Genomic DNA, 25,200 nt, shown 5'->3' on the forward strand with positions numbered 1-25,200 from the left:
AATCTATTAATTAAAGTGTTTAATGTGTCTTAGTTTAATACATGTTTTTAATGTGTCTTAGCTACTACTGAATTTAACATGTCTTAAGCTAATTAATTTTCTGAATTAATTGGTGCAGCTATATACATTGTACGACTTGAATGAAACGCGTGCTGATGGTTTAGCTCCTCCAAGCAACCTTTCGTGAACATCAAAGGACAAGATGAGCTGATGATTCATTTCTCCTAACCTGACCATCGAGTTCTCCAAGCAGCCTTAAGAGCTTTCACACAAGCTGGGAATTCTTTTAACACTAGCTACCCATTCAATTTTGTGCATTCACACACAATGGGTTGCTCACATTTGGCTTTTACACCTAATGTCCATTGGAGTACTCAAGATGTCATTAAACTCTTCAAGATTATTCAGCTGATCAAAGCAGCACATTAAAGTTCATGCATCCTCTTTGGTCGAACATACTCAAGGCTTTTTAGCTCAACATTTAATTTCAGTGTAACACCCCTTACCCGTGTTCGACACCGGGACAGGATACGAGGCATTACTGGACTTAAACACCAACAAACATAAACAACCGGCCATAAAACTTCATTGAATTTAAAACCATTCATACACATGGAAGTTGTCCCTTTAGAAAAACTTTAGAATTTTTTTTTCATGAAACTGGGTTACAGGCTCGTGTGGGTAGACCGTGTGGTCACATACGCCCATGTGGCTTGGGACACACCCGTATCTTCAACCCGTGTAACTCTTTGTTTATGATATATCAGCACAAATAGGTTCACCTACCCAAGTCACACACCAGTGTGCTCAGACCGTGTGGCAAATTAAATTCCAAAATCAGGTGCAGACTTCACACGGCTGGGCACACGCCTATGTCCTAACGTCGTGCCCTTCACATGGCAAAGACACACTCCCGTATCTCTACCCTTATGTTTACTACTGGGCACTCTATTTGCATTAATTAGGGTGTAGGGGACACACGATCGAATCACACGCCCATGGGACAGACCGTGTGTCACACACAGCCTCGACACACGCTCGTGTGTCTACCCATGTGGACAACTTTGAGGCTATTTTCCAAGCCATTTGTCACCCTTAGATGCTCATTCACTCATACATTTTTGATGGCATGCAACACAGTATATTTAGTAACCCAAATACTCATAAACTTGATTAATTCATGACTTTGTAATGTCAACATATCACCTATCCAAACCATCATGCTTTCATATAGCATCCCACACCAATTTCATATTTATTCATCATGGTAAACCTACTTCCAATTTACTCAATTATACCATAGCTTTGGTTATACTTATTCGCCACGATTCATTCATTTAGCATATATGCCATTCATCACACATTTCATCCACAAGCAACCACATCAACATTGCATTCATGCATAATTAATTAGGGTTACAACCCAAATAATCAATATGAACCATATCACATGGCCAAATACAAAATGAATCAAATATTACCATAAGCCAACACATTTGGCTAGACCAATATGACATATAACAAAAAGACCGAGTTCCTAGACATGCCATACTCAAAATGTTGAGACTAACTATACCCAAATATCCAGTTGATAGTGTGATCGAGTCTCCGACATCCTTCAATCCCCGAGCTAGCTTGGCGATACTATAAGAAAATGGAAACGAGAGGGGAGTAGGCATAAAGCTTAGTAAGTTCACATGGAAATAAATAGCAACATAATCATATATATATATATATATATACACACCATATGTGTCATCATAAATTCATAGGAATAACTTAAATTTGTATACATAACTTACACATATTCAATCTTACCAAAAGTTCATCACATACCGAGCTTATTTATATGAGTTTTTCATACATACCTATACCAACTCGTAACACATTGTCATATTTCCTCAGTATTGACTTACTTGAATAACTCACAGGTTTACCCATTGAGCACTCGGAATACTATCGGATACACAAAAGACTTGAACATAGTGCTTCAAACGTAGCCACATGCTACCTCATAGCATAATCACACATTGCTCACTCTCGAGCTAATCATGGGCCTACTCACACAAGCTAACAGTTAGGACGTAACTACTCCGGTTGCTCACACATGTTGACAAGTGCCCGCAACACATGCCGGGCTACCCAGCCACCTGTAAAACGTACAAGACTAGCACCCGGATTCACATAATCGCATACACACATAATTTCATGAGCTCATAATCACATAGTTCCTAGTGACATGTCACTTTGTATCCTAAATTATTCCTAAGGTTCAAACGACATTTTCTCAATAACACATATTCGTCGAACTCGTTCACAATGTCATGCTCATAGACAATAAATTCGTTCATGAACTCATCATAATAATTAAACATAGAGATTCATACATAAATAAAACATTCAAACATGATATATCATTGCATTATTTGCACACGAACTTACTTCGATACAAAAAATGGACAATTAATTCGATTTAGTCCAAAATCTTATTCTTTCTCCGGTCTAGGTCCGGACTCCGTTTTTCTTGATCTATAATAGGAAATCAGCTCATTTAATCTTAACATTATTCAAATCAGTCCAAAAACTATATTTAGGCAAAATTATGATTTAGCCCCTAAACTTTCACATATTTACAAATTAGTCCCTAGGCTCGTAAAATGAAATGTGTTCATTTTCTTTGTTATCCAAGCCTAGTCAAACTTATAACATACTCATAGAAGCCCACATTTCTCATTAAATCATACATCTTACTACCCATTTTACAAACTTTACAAATAAGTCCTTCTAGCCATTTTCACTAGAAATCACTTGGTAAAAGATGTTTGTCACACATAAAACATTCATATTCATCCATTAAACATTAAAACACATGCATGTCATACATGGGTCAAATTTCAATCATGAACCCTACTTTAAAATAATGGTAGAAATAAGTAAATCAGGTTACGAAGACTTCAAAAATGTAAAGAGCATTAAAAACGGGGCTAGGATGTACTTACAATCAAGCTTGAAAGATGAAAAAACCCTAGCTATGGAGAGCTTGAGAATTTCGGCCAAGGGTTGGAGAAGATGGTCAAATTTTGGCTTTATTTTCCCATTTTATTCTTTTATTAACAAAATAACAAAAATGCCCTTAAGGCCTTTCTTTCAAATTTTTCCTATTCATGCCCATTTTTGTCCATAATTATAGAAATTGGGCAAATTGCTATTTAAGGGCCTCTAATTAATAATCCATGAAAATTTCATGCTTAAGGCTTCTAGAACTTACATTTTGTAGCTTTTGCAATTTAGTCCTAAATGTGAAATTGGACACTTTATCAATGAAATTTCTTCATGAAATTTTCACACAAGCATACAATCATGTCATAGACCTCTTAATAATCATAAAATAATTATTTCTACTTGGGATTTGTGGTCTTGAAACCACTGTTCTGACTAGGCTCTAATTCGGGATGTTACAATTCTCCCTCTTAGGAATTTTTGTCCCCGAAAATCTTACCAGTGAAAAGGTTTGGGTATTGGTTTCTCATGGTTTCCTCGGTCTCTCATGTAGCCTCTTCAACCCCATGGCTTTGGTAAAAAACTTTCACAAGGGCAATACTTTTATTCCTCAATTATTTTACTTCCCAGGCTAAAATCTTAACCGCCATAAGTCATATCTGGTCAAATTTTGACCTCTGTCAGTGAAATCACATGCAAAGGATCAGATCGGTACCGCTGCAACATAGACACATGGAGCACACCATGAATCTTTTCCAATTCAGATGGTAAGGCTAACCGATAGGAAACTGCCCTGCTCTCTCGGTGATCTCATACGGTCCAATAAATTTGTGCACTTAATTTGCCTTTTCTACCAAATCTCAAAACCTTTTCCATGGAGACACTTTCAAAATTACTTTATCACCGATCTGAAACTCAATCTCTTTTCATTTCAAATCTGCATACGATTTCTGTCTATCTGAAGCAGCTTTCAAACAATCACGTATTATCGTTACTTTTTATTCGGTTTCTCTGACTAAATCAACTCCGTGAATCTGTTTCTCTCTGAGCTCAGTCCAATACAAAGGCGTTCAACACTTACGCCCATACAATGCCTTATAAGGCGCCGTTTTCAAACTCAACTGAAAACCGTTGTTGTAGGCAAATTCTACCAATGGTAAATACTTTTCCCAATTACCTTGGAACTCAAGGACACAACACTGCAACATATCTTCAAAAATTTAAATTACTCGCTCAGACTGACCGTCGGTCTGCTGATGGAAAGCGATACTAAAATTTAACTTTGTACCTAAAGCCTCCTGCAACTTCTTCCAAAATCGCGAAATGAATTTTGGATCTTTAGCCGATATAATCAATAAAGGCACTTCGTATAACCTCACTATTTTAGAAATATACAACTCAGCTAACTTATCAAGTGAATATTTAGTGCGTATTGGGATAAAATGTGCCGACTTTGTCAATCGATCTACAACAACCCATATAGTATATTCTTTCTCGGTGTCAAAGGCAAACCCATCACGAAATACATAGTAATACGGTTCTATTTCCACTCGGGAACCATCACAGGCTGAAGTAAGCCTGAAGGTACTTGGTGTTCAGCTTTCACCTGTTGACAAATTAGGCATCTCGAAAAGAACTCAGAAATATCTCTTTCCATACTCGGCCACTAATACAATTTCTTCAAGTTATTGTACATTTTCGTGCTACCCGAATGCATAGACAAACAACCACTATGGGCCTCAAGCAAAATCTTCTGAATCAACTCGGTGTTCTTAGGAATACAAATCCTTTCTTGGAAAGCAACCATCGAAACTAATTTGAAAATCTGATTCCATACCCGATTTACATTGGACTCTTTTGACTTGCAAATCACCGTCACTTTGCTGAGCTTCATAAATCTCTTGGAGAAACATTAGTCTAGCTCTTAACTCAGCTAGAATCGAACCATCATCTGATAAGGCCAACTGAGTGTTCATAGCCCTCAATGCAAACAAGGATTTCCTACTCAAGGCATCGGTGACCATGTTCGCCTTCCCCGGGTGATAATCAATCACTAGCTCATAATCTTTTATCAACTCTAGCCATCTCTATCGTCGTAGGTTCAAATCCTTTTGAGTCATTAAGTACTTTAAACTTTTATGATCAGTATACACAAGACATTTCTCACCATACAAATGATGTCTCTAAATCTTCAAAGCAAACACATTGGCAGCCAATTCCAAATCGTGCGTCAGATAATTCTTCTTATGCGGTTTCAGCTGCCTCGAGGCATAAGCTATCACCTTGCCTTCTTGCATAAGTACACAGCCAAATCCATTCAAGGATGCATCACTCTAAACCACAAATTCTTTTTCCTGTTCAGGTTGTACTAAAATTGGAGCCTCAGTCAATAATGCCTTTAGTTTCTTAAAACTCTGTTGACATTTTTCCATCCATTCGAACTTGACATCCTTTTGTAACAATCTCGTCATCGAAGTAGCAATCATGGAAAATCCTTTAACAAACTGTCTATAATAACTAGCTAAGCCTAGGAAGCTTCTAACCTCTGACACATTCCTCAGCTGTTTCCATTCAATAATAGCCTAAATCTTACTTAGATCTACTTGAATGCCATCACCTGAAACAATGTGCCCCAAGAATCTGACTTCTCGAAGCCAAAACTCACTTTTACTAAACTTAGCATAAAACTGCTTGTCTCTCAAGATTTGCAAAATTGTTCTCAAGTGTTCGACATGCTCGGTCTCATCATGAGAATAAATTAGTATATCGTCAATAAAAACAACCACAAATTTATATAAGTATGGTCAAAAAATACGGTTCATTAAATCTATAAATACCGCAGGAGCATTCATTAAACCAAAAGGCATAACCAAAAATTCATAGTGACCATACCTTCTCCAAAATGCAGTCTTCGGTACGTCCAAATCTTTAACTCTCAACTGGTATTAACCGGACCTCAAGCCTATCTTTTAAAATACTGTGGCTCCCTTCAATTGGTCAAACAAGTCATCTACTCTTGGTAAAGGGTACTTGTTCTTTATGGTTACATTACTGAGCTTTCGGTAGTCAATGCACAATCTCATTGAATTATCTTTCTTTTTCACAAATAGCATCGGTGCGCCCCACAAAGAATAACTAGGTCTAGCAAAACCTTTTTCTGTTAACTCTTGTAACTGGACTTTTAAGTCCTTTAACTCCATCGGAGCCATACTATACGGAGTAATCGAAATAGGTGCAGTACCCAGAACAAATTCAATGCCAAACTCAACTTCCCTAATTGGAGGCAATCCGGGCAACTCTTTCGGAAATAGATATGGATATTCGCATACTACCGGCATTGACTTAATTTTCAACTCAGACTCCTTCGTATTCAACACAAAGGCAAGATAAGCTTCATAACACTTTCACATACATCTCTGAGCAGTCATAGAAGAAATCTGCCATGATCCAGCTTGGTCGATTGAGTCGAATCCAAGTATGATTGCCTGATCGTCTTCGAGAAGTGTCGTTCACAAGATTGGCAAATTGTTTGAATTGGCTTAATAGGTTTAATGTTAATAAAATGAGGTTTCAAAATTAGGTTTAATGTTAATAAAATGAGGTTTCAAAATTGGCTAAGTCTTAGATAGTAGATTAGGCTAGAAAGACATAAGTATAGGAAGGATTTGGATAGGCTCGGTTTAGAATAACAAGTGAAGAAAAAATAGTTGGTTGGAATGGTGAACGAGCATAAACTTCAAGAAAGATTCGATACTATATCTAGTATCACCCCAAATCTTATATTGTTTAAAGTTGTCGGATGGAAAGTAGAATAATAGAAGAACGCCACACCAAAGTTAGGTGATAAGTTCAGAAAAGGAGTTCGGTTGACGCCACTAGCTCACTAAATAAGTCTCTCAAAACTCGTACGAAAATTGAGAGGGAGTAAACCTCACAAAAACAAAGTTTCATTAATAATTTGGCCAAAAGTCCTTTACAACAGATTTGAACAAACTATTTATAGCCTTGAAAAGGATTGCCGAATGGTCAAATGTCCAAGCTTAATAGCTAAGTAAATCGGCTATGAATATGCTGCAATATTCTAGAAAATGTTCATAAATAAAATAGGTCTATGTTCAACTGATTGGAGCTTCAAAGGGTAGCTTCATGGACCAAGGTAATGGCTTGAAAAAGATGAATGAATGTGAGTTTAATAGGTGATCCAAATTTAGCTATGGCATGTATGTCACATCCAATAGATGTTTCTTGGCTGAATAGTCACCTAGAGAAGCCAAATGAACAACAAACAATTCATGTAACAAGAACTAGATGCATTCTCCCATTCATTGTAACTTGTTGTCCATGCATCTTCTTTTAACTTCATTCATGAATTAAACTTACGCCATTAATTAGATAACTACTCCTTGGCCGAATAGGTACTTAGGAAAGCCAACCATCAGTTAGAAATTCATGTAGCAAACCATTCATGAACCCTCTTTGGCCTTGAACCTGGTTGTGCATGAATCTTCCCATTCATTGAATAAAACTGTGCATGCACCTAGCTTAAATGCTCTCCTATATTCAGCTGAATCTATAAGGGAAATGAACACAATTAATTCTTCATAGATTTGACTAAACTCAGAGAAATAACATCAAGACAAATTAATTATCACAAATTAACAAAATTAAATATTATCTATCTGACATAATAATTTTGGCTAGCTCAAAATTATATGAAAATACTTAATGAGCTGAAATGAGCTATGAAATTTAGATTTGAGCTGTAGCAAATAATTAATTAATAATTATAATTAAAGCAAACACTTAATTTATTTAAATGGTAAAGAAAACAAGCTAGAAAGAAACTAAGTTTAGCTCAAATGAGCTGAATTAAGCTCAAGTGAGTTGATTTGAGCTAGATAAGGCTCGGCAAGCTTGAGTTTAGCTGAAATCAGTTGCACTAAGGTGCATGGAGCTTGTAATAAGCTGGGCTGATCTATTCCTTCATCTTGGAGCTCATTGTCATTCCAAAGTTGAACGATTAAAGCTGAAACAGCTTCTTGAAGGCGCTTAGCCCGAGCTCAAGTGATAGGTCCTTTGGGTAACTCGATGGGATCAAGCTTAGAGCTTGTTGAGCCTTAGGGCGTGGTCACGTCATTCCCCCCGTCTTCAAAGCGACTTTTCCCCAAGTCAAAATCTACATCAAAGGGGGAAAGATCATCCACGTTAAAGCTTGCACTTATGTTGTAATCACCCAGTAAATCAAGCCGATATGATTATCATTTTTGCGTTCTAGAACTTGAAAGGGTCCATCTCTTCGAGGAAGCAACTTGGACCGTGGTTGGGCTGGGAAGCGTTCCTTACGCATATGAACCCAAACCCAATCTTCGATTTTGATAATTATCCTTTTGCGCCCCTTATTGGCTTGTTATGCATATGACTCGATTTTTGCCTTTATATTGGGTCGTACCTTTTGATGTAGACTTTTCACAAAATCAACTTTCTTCCTAGCATCAACATGAATTAATTTATTGTTAAGTAAAGGAATTAGATCTAGGGGCGTTAATGGGTTAAAACCATAAACTACTCCAAAAGGCGTATGTTTGTTTGACATATGAACAGAGCAATTGTAGGCGAATTCGACATAAGGCAAACAGCTTCCTATGATGTTAAATTCTTTCAAATGACAGCTCGTAGTAAGGTGGATAGGACTCGGTTGACCGTCTCCGTTTGTCCATCCGTTTGAGGGTGACAAGTAGTTGAAAACAATAGTTTGGTCCCGAGTTTAGTCCATAAAGATCTCTAAAAGTGACTAAGAAATTTTGAATCTTGATCGGAAACAATGGTTCACATAATTTCGTGCAAGTGAACAAATTTCCTAAAGAAGAGATTTGAAATATAAACAACATCATCAGTCTTTGTACAAGCTATAAAATGGGACATTTTAGAAAAATGATCAACTATAAAAAAATAGAATCCTTCCTCGTTTCCATCTTAGGTAATCCAAGGAAAAAATTCATGGATATATCCATCCAAGATGCATCGGGCATGGGCAGAGAAGTATACAAACCATGTGGCTGAGCCTTTTATTTGGCCCTTTTACACGTCAAACACCTCTCACATATTCACTCCACGTCTCGCTTCATCCTAGGCCAATAGAAATGTTCGTTAAGTGTTGCTAAGGTTTTGTGAACACCAAAGTGTCCCATGAGGCCTCCACTATATGCTTCATGGACAAGTAGTTCTCGGACAGAGCCTTGTGGAACACATAACTTGCCTTCTTTGAATAAATACTAGTCATACATGTAGTAATTCTCAAAAGTGAAATTCTCACAAGCAGAATAGATATCATAAAAATCAACATCAGTAGCATACAAGTCCTTTAAGAAAGGAAAACCAAGCAATTTTGATTCAAGTGGAGACAATAATATATACCTCATCGATAGGGCATTGGCTACCACATTATCCTTACCTTTCTTATACTTAATTACATAGGGAAATGACTTAAGATACTCGACCCATTTAGCATGCCACTTATTCAACTTATGCTGGCCTTTGATATGCTTCAATGTTTCGTGATCGAAATGAATCACAAATTCTTTTGGCCACAAATAGTGTTGCCACGTCTCGAGAGCCCGACCTAGTGCATACATCTCCTTATCATAGATCGGATAGTTGAGTGAGGCTTCGTTAAGCTTCTCACTAAAGTAGGCAATGGGTCACTCGTCTTGGGTTAAAACAACACCTATTCCAACACCTAATGCATCACACTCGAGTTCAAAGGTTTTTGAAAAATCAGGCAAAGAAAGTAAAGGTGCATTAGTAAGACAATTTTTAATCTCAATAAAAGATCTCTCTTGCTCATCTCCCCAATGAAATGTAGAGTTATTTTTTATCAAACTTGTTAATGGCGCAGCCAAAGTGCTGAAATTGGGCACAAAACGCTGATAAAAGCTTGCCAACCCATGAAAGCTTCGAACTTGGCTAATGGTTGTAATTCTTGGTTACTCTTGAATAGCTTTTATTTTCTCTTGGTCAACTTCCAATCCTTGCGAGCTAACCACAAAACCAAGGAAAATAACTTTATCAGAACAAAAAGTACATTTTTTAAGATTAGCAAATAGAGTTTCCTTACATAAAGTTTCAAGGACAGACTTAAGATGTAACACATGATCTTCCAACGTCTTGCTATAGATGAGAATATCATCAAAATAAAAAATGCAGAACTTGCCAATGAAAGGTCTCAAAATATTGTTCATTAGTCTCATAAAAGTGCTAAGAGTGTTGGTTAAGCCAAACGGCATGACCAACCACTCATACAAACCATGTTTCATTTTGAAGGCAGTTTTCCACTCGTCGCCTTCTTGCATACGAATCTGGTGGTATCCACTTTTTAAGTTGATTTTCAAGAATAATTTGGCTCCACTTAGTTCATCAAACATATCGTCTAGCCGAGGGATCGAATGTTAGTATTCGATGGTGATTTTATTTACAGCACGCTATTGACACACATTCGCCGTGTACCATCTTTTTTGGCACCAATAGAACTGGAACGGCATAGGGGCTAAGGCTTTCTCGAATATAGCCCTTTTTCATCAATTCATTGACTTGCCTTTGTAACTCTTTGGTTTCTTCAGGATTCGTTCTATAGGCAGGACAGTTTGGGATAATAGCTCTGGGCACGATTTGGTGCTCGATCCCGCGAAGGGGTGGTAACCCACTCGGAGTCTCTTCTGGGAAAACGTCTTGGAAATCCTGTAAAAGGTTCAAAATAGTAGAAGGAAAATCCTTGGAAAATTCGTTAGTGTTAAGAAGATTTTCCTTGTATAGAAGTACAATAATGGTTTGTCTTGATAAAAATGCTTTCTGGACTTCTCTTTTTTTTGCAATCAAACTTTTTTTTCCATTTTCTTTTTCTCATTCTTCTTTTTCTTTTTTCATTTTCTTTTCTCTTTCATTTGCTATTTTTGTGTTCTTTTTCTCATTTCTCATTTCTTTTTCATTTTATTTTCTTTCTTTTTCAAATTCATTCTTTTCTTTTTCTTTCAATTGATTTACAGAAGATTTCATTCTCATTTGAACCTCAAAAACATTCTTTGGCATCAACGGAGCCAAAGTGATATTCTTTCCTTGATACTTAAACGTATACCGGTTGGTATACCCGTCATGGGTGACCCTTCGATCATATTGCCACAGCCTTCCAAGAAACAAGTGTCCTGCATGCATGGGAACTATGTCACGAAGTATTTTGTCCTCATATTTTCCAATTGAAAAAGTAACGAGCACTTGTTTGGTTAACTTGATTTCACCACCGTCATTGAGCCATTGAAGTTTGTAGGGGCTCAGATGTTTGGTGGTTGTTAAGCTTAATCTTTCCACCATAAGGGTACTTGCCACATTGGTACAGCTACCACAATCGATAATCAAGCTACAAACCTTTCCTTGTACTTGACATCGGGAATGGAAGATGTTCTCCCATTGTTGCTTATTTTCAAGACTTTGAATACTTAGGCTTCTTTTGACAACAAGAAGCTTTCTTGCACACACGGGCATCGAGTCCTCCTTTTCATGATAGGTTGTTTTAGCATCGCTCCCATTCATGCCTCATTCCATTTCTTCAATAAAAGTTTAGATCCTCACCGCAAAGTGTAACACCCCGAATTTGGGCCTAGAAGTATTGGGCCTTGAGTGTGGGTCTGTAAGGAGGTTGTATTTAGGTATTTAATTGTGCAATAAAATGACAAAATTAAATGTCTAATTTAGTGGTTAATGGCCCTAAGAAGTGTTGGAGAAATCTTGGGTTCAAACCTCGGCTTTAGCAAATATTTTGGTATTAAGTGAAAAAAACCTAGATGCTTGGATGAGGGCCTTTTAAATTATTGTGTTAAATAAATGACATAAAGAAGCATGTGGTCTAGTGGTTGTGGCATAATTAAGGTTGTGTGGGAGCCTGGGTTCAAGCCTTGGCTCTTGCCATTTATTCTGGTTTTTTTTAAGGGAACCTAGACTTTGGCCTTTAGACTTTATATTTAATTGGGGATAAAATATGACACAAAAAGAGCCTGTGGTGAAGAGGCAGGAAGGTGGCGTCATAGAGTTGGCAAGGAGGTCCAGGGTTCGAAACTCATGGCAATCAAAGAGCATTTATTTTGGTAACAGGGAGCGGCAAGAGTTGGTGTTGAATTTAAACTCTGATGTTGGAGGGATCCCACATTGGGAAGCTAATATAAGAGAGGATGGGAAGCTGGCTTTAAATAGAGAGAACCATGAGGAGAGTAAAGGTACCTTTCTTGGCTGATCCCTTTCGCTTTATGGCGTGCTCGTTTGGGTTGGGCGTCGGCTAAGAGTGCTCGGAGCGTGGATTAACTCCAGTAGCCAATCAGGTGTGTATTTCTCACTACTTTAGCTATAGGATGGGTACTTCGAGCCGCGATGGGCCGAAAGGGGTCATGTGGGCCCAATGGGCCTACGGGCCCAATTGGATAAGTTGTTTGATTGTGTAGTAAATATTGGACTAGGTTAGGTGAATCTCATATTTGTGGCTAGATTTGGGCTAAAAGGGCCACACGAGCGTGTGGGCCCATTAGGGCCGAGAATCGGCTTAAGCCCATTTGTATTGTTATCCCTGTTTAGAATACTTTAGTTTACCAAATTACTGAAATGCCCTCAATTTGTAAAATTAACGTTTTACCCTTGATTTAAAGAATTACCGTTTTACCCTCGATTTACAGAATTACCATTTTACCATGATTTACAGAATTACCATTTTACCCTCGATTTATAGAATTACCATTTTACCCTCGATTTACAAAATTACCATTTTACCCTCGATTTACAGAATTACCATTTTACTTTCGATTTATAGAATTACCATTTTACCCTCGATTTATAGAATTAACGTTTTACCCTTGATTTATAGAATTACCATTTTACCCTCGATTTACAGAATTACCATTTTACCCTCGATTTACAAAATTACTAAAATACCCTTGGTTTACAAAATTACCAAAATACCGTCGATCAGTAAAATTACCAAAAAATCGCTGGTTTGTAAAATTACTAAAATACCCCTGGTTTGTAAAATTACCAAAATACCCCTAGCTTGTAAAATTACCAAAATACCCCTGACTTGTGAAATTATCAAAATACTCTCGATTTGTAAAATATCGAAATACCCCTGTAGGGTAGAATTTTCGAAATACCCCTGTAGGGTAGAATTACTGAAATAACCCTGTAGGGTAGAATCACCGAAATACCCCTGTAGGGTAGAATTACTGAAAAACCCCTGTAGGGAAGAATTACCGAAATACCCTTGTAGGGTAGAAATACCGAAATACCCTAGTAGGGTAGAATTATCGAGATACCCTTGTAGGGTAAAATTACCATTTTGCCTTTAGGGTGTTAAATGACTGTTTTGCCCTTGTGGGCAAGTGACTGACTTGGGCTGTGTGGTTGACGAATTTGATTGTGAATATATGTTGGTGATATGAATGACTTGACTGTGATTGTTTGATTCAAATATGGGCATGACATTCTGCATACATGACATGTTGCATGGGTTGGGTTTTATAAATGAAGGAAGTACTAAAAGGGCTATGCCCGGTTTATCGAAAAGGGCTTTGCAGTTTACCAAAACTTATTTTTCCCCAGTTTATCAAAAAGGGCTTTGCCCCAGTTATTAAAAGAGGCTAGGCCACCAGTTATATGATAAAGCAGCTATGCTGCCAGTGGAGAGTTTGGTTGGGTGGGTTGAGTTATTCCCCACATGGAGAGCTTGGTTGGTACGGGTGGAGAGTAGCAGATGGTGGGTTGAGTAGTCTCCCCAAATGGGCTTGCATACATTCATTGTTATTTCATGTGATAGTGAAATGGGCCTATGGGCCATATCGTTTACAGTAAAGGCTTCGGCCCAGTGATATGATTTATGAAAAGGCTTCGGCCCAATAACCGTTAAACGAAAGGCTTCGGCCCAGTATGTGTCGAGAATGAATAGGCTTTGTCCCAGATTGTACTGATACTGTGTTATTCACTATTTGTTTGTTATTAGGATTACATACTGAGTTTTCGTAAACTCAACCCGTTTCTAACTGTGCAGGTAATCCCTAAGCTTAGATGGTTTGGAGCTGCGAGGGACTCGGAGATGGCCACACTACTATTTCTGTTTCTTTTAATTGTAATTAGACTTTGTTTTGGGTTTTTAAATTATGTAATAAGGCCGTAGGTGGGTTTTAAGTTTTAATTTGGATTGTGATTTCTTATACTAAAATGCTAGTCTAGGAAAACTCGAGATTTCAAAATGGCATGATTTTTCTAAGGAACAGGAGCTTCCAACAACAAAGTTTTCAAAATGCTTTCGCGATTTTAAATGAGGTAATATACCAAAGGCAAACAAATTGGTAAACGTTTTGATGAGAACTTTAGTTTAACAATAATAAAGGAATTTAGATTCAGTAATGGATTTTCACCGGAAAGATCAAATTTGAAAAATGGTTTGATGTGGCGCACCAGATTCGGCCATAACGTCTGGGCCGAGTGTGGGTCTTACATTTAATGGTATCAGAGCCAGGTTACAAAACTCGACTGTGGTATGGGCAGCAGAAAATTATTGTTTTTTTCTTTTCTTTTTTCGAAATTGGTGTTTTTCTAAAATTTTGTTTTGAAACTTATCAACAAAACTTGACTTGTTTCTGAAAAGATGTTATTGGAAGTGTGGCACACCGAGTCTCCGGCACCAAATCTGTAAGTTCTCTAACTCTGTTTACTGTTATAGATTAAAAGGCTATATTGAGAAACTACTATAGATAGTAGCACTATACTGGAACTCTCTAGTCAGAGTAAACTGTAATGCTTCAATTTAGATTTAGTATTTATTTGGTATGTGTTATGGAAATGTAGAAATTGTTCGCATGTGAAATCTATCTGCTCCGATGGATAAATGTTTTGGGTGTATGTTAGTATTATTAGTATCAGAGTGCACAGCGAAAGTGTGATGGTGTAGTCTGAGGGTGGAAAATTTCGAGGACGAAATTTCTTTAAGGGGGTAGAATTGTAACACCCTGAATTTGGCCCTAGAAGTATTGTGCCTTGAGTGTGGGTCCGTAAGGAGGTTGTATTTAGGTATTTAATTGTGCAATAAAATGACACAATTAAATGTCTGATTTAGTGGTTAATGGCCTTGAGAAGTGTTGGAGAAATCTTGGGTCCAAACCGTGCTTTAGCAAAAAATTTTGGTATTAAGTGAAAATAAGCTTGATGCTTGGATGAGGGCCTTTTAAATTATTATGTTACATAAATGACACAAGGAAGCATGTGGTCTAGTGGTTGTGGCGTAATTAAGGTTGTATGGGAGCCTGGGTTCAAGCCTTGGCTCTTGCAATTTATTCTGGTTTTTTTTAAGGGAACCTGGACTTTGGCCTTTAGACCTTATAATTAATTGGGGATAAAATATGACACAAAAAAAGCCTGTGGTGAAGAGGCAGGAAGGTGGCGTCATAGAGTTGGCAAGGAGGTCCAGGGTTCGAAACTCATGGCAATCAAAGAGCATTTATTTTGGTAATAGGGAGCGGCAAGAGTTGGTGTTGAATTTAAACTCTGATGTTGGAGGGATCCGACATTGGGAAGCTAATATAAGAGGGGATGGGAAGCTGGCTTTAAATAGAGAGAACCATGAGGAGAGTAAAGGTACCTTTCTTGGCTGATCCCTTTCGCTTTATGGCGTGCTCGTTTGGGTTGGGCGTCAGCTAAGAGTGCTCGGAGCGTGGATTAACTCCAGTCGCCAATCAGGTGTGTATTTCTCACTACTTTAGCTATAGGATGGGTACTTCGAGCCGCGATGGGCCGAAAGGGGTCATGTGGGCCCAATGGGCCTACGGGCCCAATTGGATAAGTTGTTTGATTGTGTAGTAAATATTGGACTAGGTTAGGTGAATCTCATATTTGTGGCTAGATTTGGGCTAAAAGGGCCACACGAGCGTGTGGGCCCATTTGGGCCGAGAATAGGCTTTAGGCCCATTCGTATTGTTATCCCTGTTTAGAATACTTTATTTTACCAAATTACTAAAATGCCTACAATTTGTAAAATTACCGTTTTACCCTCGATTTATAGAATTACCGTTTTACCCTCGATTTACAGAATTACCATTTTACCCTCGATTTACAAAATTACCATTTTACCCTCGATTTCCAAAATTACCATTTACCCTCGATTTACAGAATTACCATTTTACTCTCGATTTATAGAATTACCATTTTACTCGCGATTTATAGAATTACCATTTTACCCTCGATTTATAGAATTACCATTTTACCCTCGATTTAAAGAATTACAATTTTACCCTCTATTTATAGAATTACCATTTTACCCTCGATTTATAGAATTACCATTTTACCCTCGATTTATATAATTACCATTTTACCCTCGATTACTATTTTACCCTCGATTTGTAGAATTATAGTTTTTCCCTCGATTTACAAAATTACTAAAATACCATTGGTTTATAAAATTACCAAAATACCCTCGATTAGTAAAATTACCAAAATACCCCTAGCTTGTAAAATTACTAAAATACCCCTAGTTTGTAAAATTACCGAAATAGCTCTGGCTTGTAAAATTGCCAAAATACCCCTGATTTTTGAAATTATCAAAATACTCTCATTTGTAAAATATCAAAATACCCCTGTAGGGTAGAATTACCAAAATACCCCTGTAGGATAGAATTACTAAAATAACCCTATAGGGTAGAATTAACGAAATACCCCTGTAGATTAGAATTACTAAAATACCCCTATAAGGTAGAATTACCGAAATACCCTTGTAGGGTAGAAATACCAAAATACCCCTGTAGGGTAGAATTATCGAGATACCCTTGTGGGGTAAAATTACCATTTTGCCCCTAGGGTGTTAAATGACTGTTTTGCCCTTGTAGGCAAGTGACTGACTTGGACTGTGTGGTTAACGGATTTGATTGTGAATATATGTTGGTGATATGAATGACTTGACTGTGATTGTTTGATTCAAATATGGGCATGACATTTTGCATACATGACATGTTGCATAGGTTGGGTTTTATAAATGGAGGAAGTGCTAAAAGGGCTATGCCCCGGTTTACCTAAAAGGGCTTTGCCCCAGTTTACCGAAAATTGCTTTGCCCCAGTTTATCAAAAAGGGCTTTGCCCCAGTTATTAAAAGAGGCTAGGCCTCTAGTTATATGATAAAGTAGCTATGCTGCCAGTGGAGAGTTTAGTTGTGTGGGTTGAGTTATTCCCCACATGGAGAGCTTGGTTGGTACGGGTGGAGAGTAGCGGATGGTGGGTTGAGTAGTCTCCCCAAATGGGCTTGCATACATTCATTGGTATTTCATGTGATAGTGACATGGGCCTATGGGCCATATTGTTTACAGTAAAGGCTTCAGCCCAGTGATATGATTTATGAAAAGGCTTCGGCCCAGTAACCGCTAAACGAAAGGCTTCAGCCCAGTATGTGTCGAGAATGAATAAAGCTTTGGCCCAAATTGTACTAATACCGTGTTATTCACTATTTGTTTGTTATTGGGATTACACACTGAGTTTTCGTAAACTCACCCCGTTTCTAACTGTGCAGGTAATCCTTAAGCTTAGATGGTTTGGAGCATGAGGGACTCTTGAGATTGCCGCACCATCGCTTTCATTTCTTTTAATTGCAATTAGATTTCATTTTGGGTTTTTAAATTATGTAATAAGGCCATAGGTAGGTTTTAAGTTTTAATTTGGATTGTGATTTCTTATACTAAACTGCTAGTCTAGGAAAACTCGAGATTTCAAAATGGCATGATTTTTCTAAGGAGCACGAGCTTCCAACAACAAAGTTTTCAAAATGCTTCCGCGATTTTAAATGAGGTAATATACTAAAGGCAAACAAATTGGTAAACATTTTAATGAGAACTTTAGTTTAATAATAATAAAAGAATTTAGATTTAGTAATGGATTTTCACCGGAAAGATCAAATTTGAAAAATGGTTTGATGTGACGCACCAGATTCGGCCATAACATCTAGGCCTGGTGTGGAGTGTTACACAAAGCCTCACTAATCACTCGAAAAGAAAATTTAATAATTTTCACTCTCACTCGTGTTTGCACTCGTTTAATAGGCTTTTTCGATAGTTTAATGCACTTACACACTCTTAGCCTATGATTTCGTATTTCATTTCTTTAGACTTACTTACGGCTTTGGGATTGGTTTCAAAGTGGTTTCAAGAGATATATTGTAAGCTGTGTAGGGTAGGCTAAAACAAAGAAAGTTTCGGTTTAAGTGTGGCGTTGGGGGGTATTGAGAGTAGAACGAACACTTGATGATCGAATTTACAAAGAATAATAAAGAACTTTCAATACATCACTTTTTCTAATTTCGTATATTTTTTTTCACTTTAATAATACTTTCTAATTGCAATAGGAGAGCTTGAAAATTTTTTTTACGAACCTATTTTGAGATTGCCACGAATGTTGGCACTCCTCGTTTTAACCTGGCTCTAATACCAAATGACGTGATTCAGCTCAATCGATTGGGTCAAGTCCACATATAATTGGCCGATCATCTTCGAGAAGTGTCATTTACAAGATTGGCAAATTGTTTGGATTCGCTTAATAGGTTTAATGTTAATAAAATGAGGTCTCAAAATTGGCTAAGTCTTAGATAGTAGATTAGGCTAGAAACAAATAAGGATAGGTGTAACGCCCCAAACCCAGCCTGGATGTTATGGCCAAGTCTGACGTGTCACATTGACTTACGGTTGGTTGTGTTCTTTGTTTATAGTAATCATGGTGATTTTGTAAAACAATGGTTAATTGTTGACTAAGAAAAAAAACACCGATTAATTAAGTCTTTAGGTTATCCATTTGTTATGCTCGTTGTGTTTTAAAATCGTTTATTAATTTTGAACAAAAACCCACACAACCTGAATCTAACTGTTTAAATCGAGTATAAGTAAAACAATTAATAAAACCATAAAATTTACGAGCGGCCTTATTGCAACTTAAAATCCAAAACAATTAAAGTAAGTAAAGGTTGATCAAAACACATGAATAAAACCGAATTTGCAGAACATGTGGTCACTCCGAATCCCTCACAGCTCCAAGTCCACTATGGTTGGGGATTTCCTGCATGGATGAAATTAAGGGGTGAGTTTGGAAAACTCAGTGTGTAAAATAATCCAACCATAGTCTAAATCAAATCAAACCACAGAAACAAATTAAGTTGGGCTTTAGCCCTATACAGAATTTAGAATGAAGCCTATAGGCCCATAACAGATACAGAATAGATATTTCATGTATGCAGAAAACCCAACCTATATCCATCCGTATACACAACCGTACCAACCTTACACCATGTGGGGAGACAACTCGACCCACCCATCCGCTACACACCACAGAAATTGGAGCATGGCTGCCAGAACAGATATTGTGACTGAGTCACTAGATATAGATATTGTGGCAGAGCCACCAGAACAGAAATTTGTGGCATAGCCACCAGAAACAGATATTTGTGGCATAGCCACCAGAACGCTTTCTCCATCAATATAACCCATATCCCATGCAACAGATATACATGTCATGGCATACAACATACAGAATCAGAATATCATGCATTTTAGTCAAAATTAACCCTAGGGGTATAACGGTCACTTTGCACCTAGGGGTATAATGGTAATTTTCATACTTAGGGGTATTTTGGTAAATTTACTATTTTAGAGTTTTCATGTATATTACAGCCATTAACGAATTAACAGAAACACTTACCGAGCGTTTTTACCGAATTGGGCCCGTTGGCCCATTAACCCGATTTCGGTCCATTAAGCGCAAATATACCGAAGTGCACGAAATTACGCACTTTGCAATCTTACCACTTGAGATTACTAGGATTAACAAACAAACTATCTCACGAGCACTCGCACGCTCGCAAGTTCACAAAATGCTGGCTCTTCGACATTTCAGCTTTTCGGCTTTTGCCGATTTAGTATATATGTGGGTGTCATTTACACACCTGTTTTGTGACGAATTGACGACGGGATCCCCTTACGATATCCTACAATCGGTTATCCACATGTTAGACTACAAGTCGATAACTATCATGTATTAAACTCCTTACCATATTCGGCCATTAACACCTTAGGCCCTAAAGTTCTTACCTTTGCCAAAATTTGGACTAGATCTAGATGTCCAATAGTGTTAGCCTTCGAAGCCCTTTGCTGAATGTCCCCCTTGTCCACACTAGCGCACACAAAACCAAAAGAAGGAGGCCAATATGCCCTTAGTCCAAATGTTAGCCACCCTTAGTTGATAGGGATTTCGGTTTTTACCTTAAAACATGAGTAACTAATGAAAGATTTGAGCACTTACCTAAAACGTTATGACACTACTCCCGATCTACTGTAGATCCAACCACCACACAAGAAGAGAAAAGTATAATCAAAGATCCGGCTTCTGAAGTACCTTAATGTAGAAAAGTTTCGGTTTGAAAGAGAGGATGAGAGGTTCAGCTTCAATAGAGATTCAGCTAACCATCTTTGATAAGGGTTAATGACGAAAAGAAGAAGAGAAATATGGAGGATATAGGTTCGGCTAAGGAGAAATCGGCAGCAGGTATTTGGTTTTGAGGGAAAACAAAGGTGAAGAAGATGAGGGTCGATAAGAAAAGAGAAAAGAAGAGGGGAGGAGATGAGAGAATTCGGTTTTGAAGAAGAGAAAGGATGATAGTTTTATCTTACACAAGTCGGCACAAGTGTAGGGTGTAGGTTTTGGCTTCTAGCAAAAGAAAGAAAAAGAGAAAAACCTAAGGTGCCCTACCCTATTTCGGCAAAACAGGAGAATGACCAAACAAATCCCGAAAATGCACAAAAAAAATTTGGCAACCACTAATCCAAATGCCGAGATTGCAAACACTAATGGACCTAGCTGAATTTGCACTTACAGAGTCCCCTATACGGCCAACTCTTGCTTCCTACTCAAACTCCTTGATTTTCTCCCCTTATCCCTTTTTTACTCAATCCTCTAAACAACTCAAACTCTTCTTGCCAGAGTTTCATTGAGTTCCATCACATACCATTCCTGCTCATAAAAAAAATACCTTTATTTGCTTACCTTGTGACCTGAACCTTAGCTCCCCTTTGACTTCCACATGCCACCTTTTTAGCACCTCAGCGGCGTCACCCTGCCACTTTACCATAGGTCTTCTTGTGGCCTATTCTACCAATTTAATCTTAAAAGCCCAATACACTAGAACCCCCTTCTCTTTTAAAATCAAAATTTATTAAATCTACTAGATTTTAACTTAGACTTGGGCCTTCTAAAGGCCCACTAACATTCTTAAACATGATTTATACAATCAGATCATACAAAAATCAAGATTCACCAAAACTCACAGAAATCCCGAAAAGACCCGAAAATCAAGGCGTTACAACTCTACCCTCCTTAAAGAAATTTTGTCCTCGAAATTTACCTGATCCAAATAGATGAGGGTATTGTTGATGCATCGCCTCTTCTGGTTCCCAAGTAGCTTCCTCTCTACCATGATTACGCCAGAGTACCTTTACCAATGGAACTGACTTTCTTCTTAGAACCTTAACATCTCAATCCAATATATGCACAAGCTCTTCCTCGAAAGTCAAATCAGGCTGCACTTCAATCTCTACAACTGGCACGACATGAGTAGGGTTAGAACGATATCGCCTTAACATGGAGACTTGAAAAACATCATGAATCCTATCTAACTCCAGAGGTAATTCCAATTGGTAAGCCACTGGACCGACTCACTTAAGAACCTGATAAGGCCCGATGAATCGCGGACTTAACTTGCCCTTCTTACCAAACCTTAATATCTTTTTCCAATGAGAAACCTTCAAGAAGACCATATCACCCGCTGAGTACTCAATCTCCTTACGCTTCAAATCTGCATACGACTTTTTCCTATCAGATGCTTCTTTTAACCAATATCTGATTATTTTGACCTTATCTTCAGTATTCGTACCAACTCAGGTCCAAGAACCTGCGTTCTCCCAATTCAGTCCAACAACTAGGTGTATGACACCTACGTCCATACAGCACTTCCTATGGTGCTATTTGGATACTCGCCTGATAACTGTTGTCATATGCAAACTCTGCCAATGGCAAGTAATCTTCCCAACTACCTCGGAAGTCAATAACGCATCCTCTCAACATGTCTTCCAAAATCTAAATAACCCTTTCCAACTGACCATCAGTCTGAGGATAAAAGCTGTGCTAAAGTTCAATCGCGTTCCCAATGCCTCATGCAACTTTTTCCAGAACTGAGATGTGAACCTAGGATCTCAGTCAGAAATAATTGAGACTGGGACTCCATGAAGTCGAACGATCTCGGCCACATACAACTTAGCTAACTTTTGAAGTGAATAATCAGTGCGGATAGGTATGAAATGAACAGATTTGGTCAACCTATTCACAATCACCCAAATCGAGTCCTTCTTCGTCGGTGTCAAGGGTAGCCCACTTACAAAGTCCATGGTTACCCTCTCCCACTTCCAAAGTGGTATCTTAACTGGCTGTAAAAGTCTGGAAGGTATTTGATGCTTAGCTTTCACTTGCTAGCATGTCAGACATTTCCCCATAAACTCCGTTACTTCTCGTTTAAGCCCAGGCCACCAATACAATTCTCGCAAGTTGCGATACAACTTATTCCCTCTAGGATGCATAGCACAAAGTCCTCCATGAGCTTTTTTCAGTATTGACTCCCTTAAGTCAGAGTCCTTCGGAATGCAAACTCTTCCTCAGAAACACAGAACTCCTTCACTATTCAACCCAAACTCAGAAATTCCCCTTTCTTAACTTGTTGGAATCGAGAAACTAAAGGCTCATCCTTCAACTACTTTTCCCTAATCTGATCCACCCAGGTTGGCCTTACTTGTAACTTAGCCAACAAACTACCATCATCATACAGACTCAGACGAGTAAACATTACTCTTAGATCAGATACAGCTCTACGGCTTAGGGCATCAGCTACCACATTAGCCTTGCTTGGGTGATACTCAATCGAACAATCATAATCCTTATGCAACTCTATCCATCTTCGTTGCCTAAGGTTCAGCTCCTTCTGAGTCAGCAAGTACTTAAGACTCGTATGATTCGTGTATATGACACACTTTTCTCCGTACAAGTAGTATCTCTAAATATTAAATGCAAAGATTACTGCTGCCAATTCTAAATCGTGAGTAGGATAGTTTACTTCGTGAGGATTAAGCTGTCGTGATGCATAAGCAACCACCAAACCCTCTTGCATCAACACATAGCCCAAACACACATGTGATGTGTCACTGGACACGGTAAAATCCTTCCCAGACTCTGGCTGAATTAATACAGGTGCCTCGGTCAGATGTTTCTTCAATTTCTCAAAAGCTTCCTGTTGTTTCTCAGTCCAAACAAATGGTACTCCTTTTCTTATAAGCTTTGTCAATGGTACTGCCAACACAGAAAAACCTTCCACAAACCTTCAGAGTACCGCCAAACCTGTGAAACTCAATTTTGACACCGACCTAGGTGGCTTCGACTCCAGAATCACTTCAATCTTTCGAGGGTCCACTTTGATCCCCTCAGCAGAAACAACATGACCTAAGAAGGTTACCTCCCTCAACCAGAATTCACACTTATTGAATTTCGCATAAAGTTCCTTCTTCCTCAACACTTGCAGCACAATGCGGGATGCTCAACATGCTTCTCTTCAGTTTCAGAATATACTAGAATATCGTCAATAAAAATGACTATGAATCATCCAAAACTGGTCGGAATACACGATTCATCAGATCCATGAATGCTGCAGGAGTGCTCGTCAGTCCAAATGGCATAACCAAAAACTCTTAATGACCATACCGAGTCCTGAATGCCGTCTTATGAATATCTACCTCCTTGACCCTTAACTGATGATATCCAGATTGAAGATCGATCTTGGAGAATACCAAAGCTCCTGTAAGTTGGTCAACCTTGACTCTTGGTAGAGGGTACTTATTCTTAATCGTCAGTTTGTTCAACTACCGATAATCGATGCACATCCGCATCGTCCCATCCCTTTTTTTCACAAACAACACTAGTGCTCCCCACGGAGACACACTCGACCTAGTAAAGCCTCTATCCAACAACTCTTGAATCTGTGCTTTCAGCTCCACTAACTCCTTCGGTGCCATCCTATATGGTGAAATGGACACTAGTATCGTTCCAGGCAACAAGTCGATTCCAAACTCGACTTCTCAATTCGGAGGCAATCCCGGAAGCTCCTCTGGATAAACATCTTGGAATTCCTTAACGGTTCTAACCTTATCCACCGTCAGTCCCTCAGTCTCTGATTGACTTACAAATGCAAAATAAACCTCAAAACCCTTACGAATCCACTTCTCGGCTCTCAACGCTGACACCACATTGGACAAATAATCCCTTTGCTCACCTATCACCATAACCTCCTCACCCTCCGCGATCTTTAACACCATTCGCTTAGCGGCACAATCTAGAGTTGCCCTATGCTTAACAAGCCAGTCCATTCCCAGAATGAGGTCGAATTCTCCGAACGGTAACTCCATCAAGTCTCCAGAGAAAATCTTACCTTGAGTTTCTAAAGGCACGTCTCTATACAGTTTGTCAACCCTAACCGAGTGGCCCAAAGAACTTAGTGCCAATACCCCGCTCACAGTATCCTCAGAGTGCACAGCCAACGACCCAGATATGGCTCATGCAACATACGAATGAGTAGATCCAATATCTATCAAAGCATTGTACGGCATGCTTGAAATCAAGAATGTACCAGTTATGACGTCGGGTGCATAACCCTTTTCTCGACGACGAGCTGCATACACCAACGCTGGCGGACGAGCCTCAGCATTTCTGGCACCCTTGCTAAGTGCTCTTTGACCCCACCATTTCCATTACCACCCCTACCTTGCCCACATCCTCTCAGTGGTTGTGGTCCACCTCTCACTGGTTGAGCAACCCTCTGTTTTGCAACTTGAACCTGATCTGTTTTCTGAGGACAGTCCTTAACTTTATGCTCCATAGATCCGCACCGGAAATAAGCACCAGAACGTCTCCTACACTCGCCCAGATGTACCTTAGCATAGTCCCCACAAACTTGCGGTCTAACAACATTCATTGGAACTGCTCAAACTGGCTCTTCCACTCTTGCTCTTTTAACATTCCTATTTGCCCCACCCAAAGGTCTGAATCCCTCCAAAAACG

The 25,200-nt window shown here is 38.6% G+C and overlaps 1 protein-coding gene across 1 annotated transcript; it reads right to left on the minus strand.

Annotated features, from left to right (window-relative positions):
• Positions 1-5,969: 5,969 nt before the first annotated feature.
• Positions 5,970-11,580, minus strand: LOC108459190 (uncharacterized). Its single transcript, XM_017758544.1, has 3 exons — positions 11,038-11,580; positions 10,504-10,734; positions 5,970-6,362 (listed from the first exon to the last, which is right to left on the minus strand). The coding sequence occupies exons 1-3, from the start codon at positions 11,578-11,580 to the stop codon at positions 5,970-5,972; spliced, it is 1,167 nt and encodes a 388-aa protein (XP_017614033.1).
• Between the last annotated feature and the right edge of the window lie 13,620 nt (positions 11,581-25,200).

Source organism: Gossypium arboreum, chromosome 6 (assembly GCF_025698485.1).
Source record: "Gossypium arboreum isolate Shixiya-1 chromosome 6, ASM2569848v2, whole genome shotgun sequence".
Lineage (NCBI taxonomy): Eukaryota > Viridiplantae > Streptophyta > Magnoliopsida > Malvales > Malvaceae > Gossypium > Gossypium arboreum.

What these genes read in the sequence shown, in the direction of transcription:
- LOC108459190 (XM_017758544.1), bottom strand. Translation starts at nt 11,580, where the DNA reads ATGAATGGGAGCGATGCTAAAACAACCTATCATGAAAAGGAGGACTCG. An exon ending in AAATGAGAATGAAATCTTCT is followed by an intron (nt 10,735 to 11,037) that starts GTAAATCAATTG and finishes AACCTTTTACAG; the next exon opens with GATTTCCAAGACGTTTTCCC. An exon ending in TATTGGTGCCAAAAAAGATG is followed by an intron (nt 6,363 to 10,503) that starts GTACACGGCGAA and finishes TTGAATACGAAG; the next exon opens with GAGTCTGAGTTGAAAATTAA.